Here is a 10686-nt window from a genome sequence, read left to right on the forward strand (position 1 = left end):
CCTCTCCCCCTGTTCTTCACATTAAAGCTGAGATAAAACTCTGTTTTGTTCTTCCCCTCTTTACTGATCTGTCACCAGAAGCCCAACGCCCAACCGCGGCCCATCTCTCAGGACCTGGCTGGTTTCTGGGACATGCTCCAGCTGTCCATCGAGAACATCAGCCTGAAATTTGACGAGCTGCACCAGCTGAAGGCCAACAGCTGGAAGCACCTGGACGCCCCGGAGAGAAAGGTAGAAGAGGCATCCAGAACCAGCTAGTGTCTGTCTGTGTATGATACAGAGTACATCATGATACCGACCAGCCGAGACACACTCATCATGCCGAAACAAATCAGTAGCTTTGTAACTCATCGCATGGTCTAGTATCGCTGTTGTCACTTCACTATTCTTTTATATTAACATACTGTATCAATGTTTTTAGGGGGGTTTGGCATCAACTGACGTTTGTCTAGATGGTGAGGGTTTATTAGATGTACCCCATACCTTATTAAGCGCTTTACATGGCATGAGTCACACATTACAACATATACACTACTCACACTGACAGCCTTTTCCCCGTGCGTCGAAGACGTGGATGTCGATTAAGGCAGCCCTCCGCACCTCTCTGATTCAGAGGGGTTGGGTTCAATACAGAAGACACATTTCAGTTGAATGCAATTCAGTTGCACAAATGACTGGGAATGCCCTTTCCCTTCCCAATAGTTTTGAACACAATCACATTTTAACACAGAGAAAAACCTCACACCCGAAAGATGTTGAATGTTGCCATTTTTTCCTGTCATGTGTTGCATATAAGTCAGTGGAGTTGTGTTTACTGTACTGTATCATGGCTGTTGCTTTTTATACTCTTGATTTTCTGACCGCTTCTCCATGTTTTTGTTTTGTTGTTCTTGTCGACAGTGAGCTGGTTTTCAGAAGTCATTCCATCTGCCACGCGCCACGAGGCCTGACCTCGCTGGGCCACCGTACTTCATGCGCTGCATCGCGTGTGGTTGTCTATCTGTAACGCTAGCCGTGTGCTGCTATAGGTGTGCAAATGCTGTCTGCGCTCCTGTGCCCGTCCCCCCTGGGAGGCGGCTAACTGACTATTTGTCGTCCCTGTTCAGGAGAAACGGATCCCTCCTCCTGTGCCAAAGAAACCCCCAAAAGGTCAGCCTCCCCTGGCCCGAGATAGGTCCCTGGAGAGCTCTGAGAAGCAGAGGCTGGATGCGCGAAAGCGCTTGATGGCTGCCAAGCGAGCTGCGTCGGTACGGCAGAACTCAGCCACTGAGAGCGCAGACAGCATCGAGATCTATATCCCCGAGGCCCAAACCAGGCTATGAGCACCATGGCAAGCACATCTTCACCACTACACACAAACCCTGGCTCACACACACACACACACACACACACACACACACACACACAGATTCACTTAAAGTATACCTCACACACCGCTAGAACACAAACACACAGGTAAACACACACAAGCTTTTAAAAGTATGGTTCCTGTGGACACAAACACAGAGACCTACTCCCACTGATAGGTAAGTGCAGGGTATTTGTAATATAATCACACTATTCTGTCCGTAATGGGAAGAGAAATGCCACCGGTATAGTTGTTTCTCTTACATATTATTATCTGTCTCTCACAAATGTGATCCTGGTCTTGTTTCTATCTATGTAACATGGATCCTCGCCTGAAGAGGACCGCTTCTTGATCCTTCTTTTAAAAAGTTGAGCACTTTTACCCACACCTGAGTAACATACACCATGATCTTGTGAAATGTATAGCATTCTTAATCAATGTAGACAGCTGTTGATATCCTAACAGGAAGCAAATAATAATTATCTTTGAGCATTTGGTTTCTTTAGCTCTTTGTACTTTCACCTAAGCATGGGCCAAACAGAATGCCTTGCTTCATGTCCCATTCAAACCTCTGAATCTTTTTTCTTTGATTGTGACATGATTGGCAAACGAACAGGGTATATTATGCATAAGCAATATTTGTTTGAAATCAGATGAAGTAAATGTGTAAAACAAATGAACACTTTGATTTTGAAATCCCATCTGTGGAGATCAGAGTTGAGACAAAAACATTTTTTCTGTAGCCAGTTCTGTTGGTTTGTTATGCTGAAGCTGTCTATTGTAAAGACATAGTTGCTTAGTCTAGAGAAATATCTGTTTAAATATTTTAGAAATTCTTGGTACAAGGACAACTAATCCTGCTTTCCCTTGTGTAAAGTCTGATGGGTGTCTAAAGTGGATTTATGACAGCTGAGGATATTTGCAATGATGAGCCACCCAATATGAAATACCCTAAAAACAGAGGGACACTAAGAATGCAAGTCGTTTTATTTCTTAACAATGTTTTTCCAGTAGCAAGTTCGGTGGTTTACTTTTATTAGTAAACTGCTTCTGGGTATATTAGTTAAATCCCAAGTGGGCCAGTGTGATGCTCCAGCAGGCTTAGCTCTGTGTTATTTCTCAGGAAGAGATGGAAATTCAGTCTGTCAAATCAGGGTCTCCTAGTGCACATGGTGTGTGTGTGTGTGTGTGTTATTGACATTTGCGTGTGTTTGTGCGTGCGTGCGTGCATGCCAGTATGTGGGTGTGGGTGTGCGTGTCGTTTTGTGTGCATCAGTGTTTAGAGGTGAGTGTGTGTGTGGTTGTGGGTCTCTTAAAGTGCTTCCTGATTTCCTCGGTTGACATGTTGGCCTTTCTTCAATACGGTCAAGTAGCCTCATGAACATTTTGTACATAGTCAAAACACCACTTGTACTTGAAAATAACCATTTGTGTGTTTGTACAGAAGTGATACATGAGGATGTTCCAGTAAGCATGCAGACACAATATTAGTATTATAAAATCTATAGCTAATTCATCTGTTTATTTATCAAACTATTTATTTATTGATGATTTCATTTTTTTGTTTTTTACTGTTTCTGTTCAGTGGTCTGTCATGCTACTCTGATCTTATGTTGTATTGTATAGAGAGTATATGTGCATACATATGATAAACACAGAATAAAATAATGATCAACTCTGTTCTCAGTCTTGACCAGTATTCATTTCAATTGACTGATTCAATTTTTCAGTCAGCCTGATGTGCTTTTCCTATTTTAACCACTGGGTGGCACTGATGTATTTTGAGATTTTCTTCGTGATGCCTTAGCATTTATGATCTATTATTGGACCAAAAAACTGCAATGTATCTGCAAAATTGTAACTAAAAAATATATATATACCATTTATAGATCATTTAAAAAAGATGCCCAAAATGTGGAGGGAATGGGATGCATGCTATTGTCTTGACAACGCCTGCACATTATGATGACATCCGTCTTGACCACCATGAGTCCTCAATGGCAGGAAACAACAGTGGCTTGTTCCTAGAAAACATTACCGAATGCTCAGATTAAAATATATTGCTAGAACAGACACTTTTCTGTTGTGAAACCGACACTCATAGAAACCGTTGATATGAGTTTTTCCCTATAGGATGACCCTTTTTTGGTTCCAGGTAGAACCCTTTGATGGTGAAAAAGGTTCTACTTAGAAACTTGTATTAGGGAAAGGGTTCTACTTGGAACCAAAAAGTGTTATTTTAGAGGGTTCTATGGGGACAATTGAAGAACCTTTTCTGGTTCTAGGTAGCACCTTTTTTTCTGAGTGTAGATTAAAAATCATCAGCTTTCACATTAAATTTATATCTGCAGCTTTACTAGGTGCATGCCACCAATGGCTTACTATATTTTGATTTAAATTACTTCATCCAAAGGAACTATACCTCAAAACTATATGTTTGTGTAAAACTTAAATTGCATGATTTGTCAATAATTCATATTCAGATATCCATATGAACATATCACAACTTGCCTGTCAAGATAAGGGAGAGGAGATGGGTTAAATGTCACACCAGGGGTCAATTTGTCCAAATGTTTTATTTAGGTTCAAATAACCTTGTGCTGTGTTAAATTACACACCGTGGCTAAAAGTATGTGGGCCTCTGCTCGTCAAACATCTCATTCCAAAGTCATGGGCATTAATATGGAGTTGGTCCCCCTTTGCTGCTATAACAGCCTCTAATCTTCTGGGAAGGCTTTCCACTTGATGTTGGAACATTGCTGTGGGGACTTGCTTCCATTCAGCCACGAGCATTAGTGAGGTTGGGCACTGATGTTGGGTGATTAGGCCTGGCTCGCAGACGGCGTTCCAATTCATCCCAAAGGTATTCCACGAGGTTGAGGTCAGGGCTTTGTGCAGGGCAGTCAAGTTCTTCCACACCAATCATGCTGAAACAGGAAAGGGCCTTCCCCAAACTGTTGCCACGAATTTGGAAGCGCAGAGCTGTCTACAATGTATCATTAAGATTTCCATTCACTGGAACTAAGGGGCCTACCTCGAACCATGAAAAACAACCCCAGACCAGTATTCTTCCTCCCACCAAGTGTTACACTTGGCACTATGCATTCGGGCAGGTAGCGTTCTCCTGGCATCCGCCAAACATAGATTCAACTGTCTGACTGCCAGATGGTGAAGTGTGGTTCATCACTCCAGAGAACGCATTTCCACTGCTCCAGAGTCCAATGGTGACGAGCTTTACACCACTCCAGCCAATGCTTGGCATTGGGCATGGTGATCTTAAGCTTGTGTGTGGCTGCTCGGTCACGGAAACCCATTTAATTAAGCTCCCGACGAACAGTTATTGTTCTGACGTTGCTTCCAGAGACCGTTTGGAACTCTGTAGTGAGCATTGCAACCGAGGACAGACGATTTTTACACGCAATGATCTTCAGCAGTCCCTTTCTGTGAGCTTGTGGCCTACCACTTTGCGGCTGAGCCGGTGTTGCTCCTAGACAATACCACTTCACAATAACAGCACTTACAGTTGACAGGATGCTCTTGCAGGACAGAAATTTGACTTGTTGGAAAAGTGGCAAACCTATGACGGTGGCACATTGAAAGTCACTGAGCTTTTCAGTATGGGAAATTCTACTTCAAATGTTTGTCTATGGAGATTGCATGGCTGTGTGCTAGATTGTATACACCTGTCAGCAACAGGTGTGGCTGAAATAGCCGAATCCACTCATTTGAAGGGGTGTCCACATACTTTTTGCGATGTAGTGTACAGTATGTTGGTCCCTCCTTGCTTTTTGATAACATTTTGAGAGAAATTCAAATTAGTTATCTTCCGATGATATCACATCATATGCTATGATACAGTCAAGCACATGCTAATGATCCCATGACATTTGGTTAAAATATTAATTAACTTTCTGTTTCCTTTTGAACAAGGAGGCTGAACAGAGGTTATTGGGGAGGAGAATCTAAAATCTAACACAGAATCATTTTTGATCTGGATTAAACTCTGCCCCAGGGCAACCTGAAACTCAACCGTGTTGGGTCTGGTCCATCCCTAGATCGGAGACCAGATGCTGCTGGGTATTGGTATTGGTATTGGAGGGCCAGTACGGTGCATTTATCGCTCTACACCAACACCCCAGGGTTTTCTGTACTGATCCTCTGTGGTCGCTAAAACCTCTAATCCGATACTAATCCCAAGAGTTAGTGATTTAACCCCAGTGTCCTGGCTAGATGCTCAACATGAGTGCTCAGATTGTGCTCTAATTCCCAGTTATAAGGCTAATTGGGTCATTCAAATGGTCTACTCTACCCTTCAACTTTTAGTTAGGTTGTTGCTGTAAAATGTGTCAATTTACCTGCAGTTAAGTTTAAAAAATATAGGTTGATAATACTGTTATAACAACCTGTGCAAGATTCTATCAAATAATAGCCAATGCAAAAATTTATTTATTTTCCACACAAAATGTGCATCCCACACATACTGTATCTGGCAAAACATAATCATATTCCAAGTTAAAAGTGTTAAAACATGAAGGAGGCATTTGAAGCTGTCTCTTTGGGAAGGTGAGACATGCCCTGAGCCACATAACTGCACGGTTTTGTTTTTCCCAGTAGCTCATATGTGTAGCCTATGTCACACCTGATTTAACTAATCAACTTCCAATGTGGTTAATGGACATATGTATTTATTTTTCCTGGATGTCTCTTGATCTGTCTGTCTGACGCTGTGATTGAGCTCTGACTCTTTGGGGGAGAGATGGTAAACCGAACATACACAGATCACCAGATTACCATTCTAAAAACCCAATGTTGATGTACCATGTATCAAATGGTTACCCAGATGTCGAGGTAGTTATTCACTTTTCATTTAATGCCAATTGACTAAACTGCTATTGCTTGGCTACTTATAAAACAGACTGACAGATTTGTTGCAAACGAGACCAACCCAGACAGGAACCATCAGGTTTCCCGCGTTGTATTAAAAGATTTGTAGGACGCTAGAATATCCCTACCCTAATCTCTCCCTGCGTGAATAGCCATAACCACCCCAGGGCTCCGGTCAGAGACTTTCAGATTAGAGCAAAAAATCAATTAGGCCAAGGAATAGTGAATCAATAATCTTCCTTAATCTCTTTGAGGATATATTTATGATTACTTAAGCGATTTTTATGTTAATATTTTGTCGACTGAAGAAGGGTGTGTGGGTGGAGGGGGGCATTGGGGGGCTTTGATTAGCGGTTCATTTCGCTGCCTGTTAAAGTGCCTCGATTAAATGTTTAATTAATTGATTGAATCATAGGCTAATCATCAGATTTGCTGGAAATGATCAGAATAATGATAATCTACACTACATCATAGAAACAAGACTCTGCGTTCTGTGTCTATTATAAGCCTTCAGGCATTTAGTTAACAAGTTATTCATGCTGCACTTGGTGTGCAGAGAATGCCTAAACTGTATGTCAGGTGAAAATTGGAAGACAATATCTTAAACAAGACATTATTTTAAGAACGCTGTGTGCATTCATTGCTATCAATGACTCAAGTCTCTCCAGACCCCATGAGCACCGTTCTAATTTGTCTGGCAATCTGGAGAGCGAGCACCCCGCGTGCTATTTCAGTGGCCAGGGCGCATGTGGTGGGATTCCCAGGGAATCCCCAGTGTTCGGCATCTTGCGCATCCAGCTCGCACTGACATCTGACCTCCTCAATCAGGCCATGAAAACGCATGGTTGTGGTAGTCAATGGCACTTTACCAGCAAGCTTTTCAGGTACCAGGTCACTAAAAATGTGAGATGAAAAGAAAAGCGTGCGAGCAGAATAAAAGCAAATGCATGGCACAAGGCTGGAAGTGCGTCTATGGCGCGGGGCTGACTTCAGCACCACAGGATATCCTGTGGGGTTACATTGGGTAACCTGTGAGTCTTAAAATGGAAACGTGAAAGGGAAAAGTATCAACTGTATCTTGTTGGCTGTCACTATTCGTTTTGTGTGGACTTTGTGTGGACTTGTGATGGTAAAATGGTATGAAAAATGGTATGAATTCACTAGTTGCAGGTGCTTTGGAGACATAGGCTAATGGTCACCTGAGAACGTTCACATTTCAGGCTCACATTCAGCATAAATATTTATAGCACCTTTTCTTAACCCAATTTATACATTGTATCTTGATAATGTGTTGTTTTTATAGGCTCCATGTGCGCTCCATCGCACTTGCAAACTTCCTTAGCAAGGTGTAAGATTTATTACGTCCTTCCAAGTTCTTTGTCGGTTTGAATCCGTTTAGTTTCTAATGTTATCGTGATTTTCTCCAATCCTTTGCATACTCAAATTTACATGGCTTTATCTTGACTCTCCACTGTGAGGATTATGTCCACCATTTGCACTGGAGTAAGTTTTTCGGTCTCCAAGAAAGAGATGTTCAATATCCATAACGTTTTTTATCAACAGCAGACAGCGAGTAAGTATATGTGAATGTAGAACTTTACTGAGCGTAAAGCTACTTTGAAAAATCTACAATTAAACTGTAGGCCTACGCGTATCGAGTCTTGGAATCATGCATCACTGGCCCTCCCTCGCCATGAATTGTAATACACCATGACCTTCGCAATACGACATCTCATTTATAATGTTCACCATTATGCCGTCTGTTGAAGAGACCCAAGTGTTGCTGTTCCCATGCCAGCGCTCGCTTTGCAGCGTCCGCTGGCACTGAGCTTTGTCACACTGGTGAATTGATCGTGTGACGTTGACGGTCACGGTCCTGTCTGCGAGCAATTTGTGAGAGTCCTGCTTAACGACCAGTCAGCGCTCAGGTACCAGTCTGGCCCAACAGACAATCATGCAGACTAGTGGACCAGTTTATAACGCTGATATATTGAATGTAAACTAATAAATAAAATCGAAAATATTATTTAAGCCAGTATGACTGTTTATTTTCATCATGGATTGATAGCAGACTGTCTCATTCCAAAATATATTTGATATGTGGAAATATATGATATGTTATTTTAGCTCTTCTAACATCAGCATGTTTAAATTCCAAGAAAAGCAAAACTTACAGAGAACGATAACAAAATGCGCATGCAAGGTGCAAAGCAGCAGCGCTCATTATTATGGGACGAGTTGCATTGACTGGCTCAAGGCGCAAGTGGCGTTATTCCCACGGACTGTGCCTCTATTGCCTCGTGTAGCAGCTTGCGGCGAGGCGCAAGACCCATAGCCTACATTCAAATATATATTTTTCGCCTTCAAGTAACAAAGTGACCCCCTCCATCTCAATCTGAATGGGGGTGTCCTATAGACTCCGACCAGTCAATATTTCAGGTACCGGCGTAATTTGTTGTGAGGTGTCTGACAAACACCCTCTTTGACGCTCACTGTGAGGCCACGCTGCCATTTGTCTGACACCAGTTTCTCCATAATAAAACCATACTTGCTGTCATAAGTGGGCAGTCGGTCTCCTTGCTGGTGCATTTATTTATGTTCGTAGAACCACTTAGACTGAAGGATTGTTATTATGGTGCTGAACACCTGAAGGATTTAAATCGAGTTTTCTTGCAGTATAGTCTATTTGGTATCCCATGTTGAGCACGTTTTTATGTACATTCAGAACTCGCGTTAATGTTTATAAGCCAAGGTAACTAAGCAATGTTGTTTTAAATTCCAGGTCTATCCTTATTTTATAACATTCTGCAGTCTAGAAAAAAACGAACAATAGCTTAAGACATAAACCTTCATTGAAAATGAAAACTATTCCAGCACACGTGGTTTCAAGACAAACCTTATATTATATTAGAAATAGGCTATTTTTAGATAAAGGCAGGTGAATTCTACCTTAAATGTGAAAGCGGTAACAAAAATGTAAACGAGATTTTAAATTATGCAAGTTTTGAACATTGTGCAAGCGATGCCTGGTATTCTGTTTCGGCATGCTTTTGCTAAATAAAATAGTCTACCCCATGCCAATATTTAACTAGACCTATTTTAGATAGGCCTACCTGTTGCACTATCAGTGTTGAATATGATTGCATCCTTATCTTTGCGTGAGATCAAACAAAATTAACGATTTATCTGGAGTAGCCTATTGCAATATGTAGTATATTTTTACATTGTTGCGGCGTGAACACGCGAGTGTCCACTGCGTAGAGCCAACATGTAGGCAGAGCGGCGTCATATAAGCTATGATTGACGAACACATCATTTTGTCTGCCTGTCTAACACTAAAATTACTTTTAAATCCAATGACATGCACATTTTTTTTGCTCTGCGTTCTATGGGTTCTAATAGGAATTGGAATCCTCCAATATAGCAGGGTGGCCTAGTAATGAAGTGATCAGACCAAAGGGCTCTACAGTTTGCTGCAGGCATGAGGGGTCGGCTATTGAATGAGGAAGGTACCTGCTTTAAGATGTGCATGCCTTCATGAAGTGTCAGGGGGTGTTGTTGTTATCTGGGGTGTTATTGCTCGACCCTTTAATTAGGCTAGTATCGAAATGTTGTCTTTTCTTCACTTGACACATTGTTCAGTCCCAATAGATGCAAGGGTACATTAAGTGTAAAAGAAGCATTTTCAATCCAGACGTTGTATGTTCTTGTATAACGCTCGAAAAGTAGGTTTTGAATAAGAGGAAACAGATTTAGATTGCATTGACAAAATACCAATAGGATCAACAAGACGTGGAGCCTTGGAAAATACTCTGATGTTTATTACACTATTATTGTAGCCAAATAGTAATAATAGCCTAATAGTATTAATAATAATAATATATTGTTGTGGAAGCATGCAACCAGATATGGACACTTAGGCTGTAAGTAAATCCCTTTATAATTGTATTGAATCAACATTCAATAAATATACCGCTCTGAGTTCTCGTTGCAGGTGGGTGGGAATAAGGCGATTACTTCAGATAAAATAAAAAACACTACACTGCTCTTGCTCATATACAAACTTCCACAAAAGCTCTGACGAAGGCCAAGAGCGTCGGGCTAAGCTTCAATAAATAAATAATGATACTTGCAAGTCTAGAGTGTGGGTTTCTCTTTTCTTTAAAATTATTGTAAAGATTTAAAGGTAGGCTACAATGTAAGGTGGCTGCATGTTTTGGACTTAGTTGGTCATTGGCCCTGTAATGCTTTGTTGCCCATTTAGCCCTGTGTTCGGTTTTCCATGTAGTGCAGGAGGGGGGTAAACACTGCGCGGTAGAGGGGGGCGGAGTGGTAAGAGATTATCTCTAGGTGCACATTCGGCTGCGGAGTGTAGTGTATACTCAACGCTGATTGGCTGACGCGTTCGCTTAATGGCACGCGACTGTGGATGTAGTTATAAGAGTCCTCGCGTG

General features: G+C 41.6%; 1 protein-coding gene across 4 annotated transcripts in view; it reads left to right on the plus strand.

Annotated features, from left to right (window-relative positions):
• The window catches only part of dlgap1a (discs, large (Drosophila) homolog-associated protein 1a), a 110213-nt gene extending 107185 nt beyond the window's left edge, over positions 1-3028 (plus strand). For 3 of the 4 annotated variants that reach the window (XM_046322468.1, XM_046322471.1, XM_046322469.1), the window contains exons 11-12: positions 79-231; positions 1107-3028. In XM_046322468.1, coding sequence (XP_046178424.1) covers positions 79-231; positions 1107-1322 — 369 coding nt within the window. In that variant the 3' untranslated portion in view covers positions 1323-3028. Of the gene's footprint in view, positions 1-78; positions 232-900 lie in introns of all 4 variants that reach the window. The other variant, XM_046322472.1, reaches the window with a different exon arrangement.
• The last annotated feature ends 7658 nt before the right edge of the window (positions 3029-10686 follow it).

The sequence above is a fragment of the Oncorhynchus gorbuscha genome, linkage group LG22 (assembly GCF_021184085.1).
Source record: "Oncorhynchus gorbuscha isolate QuinsamMale2020 ecotype Even-year linkage group LG22, OgorEven_v1.0, whole genome shotgun sequence".
Taxonomy (NCBI): domain Eukaryota; kingdom Metazoa; phylum Chordata; class Actinopteri; order Salmoniformes; family Salmonidae; genus Oncorhynchus; species Oncorhynchus gorbuscha.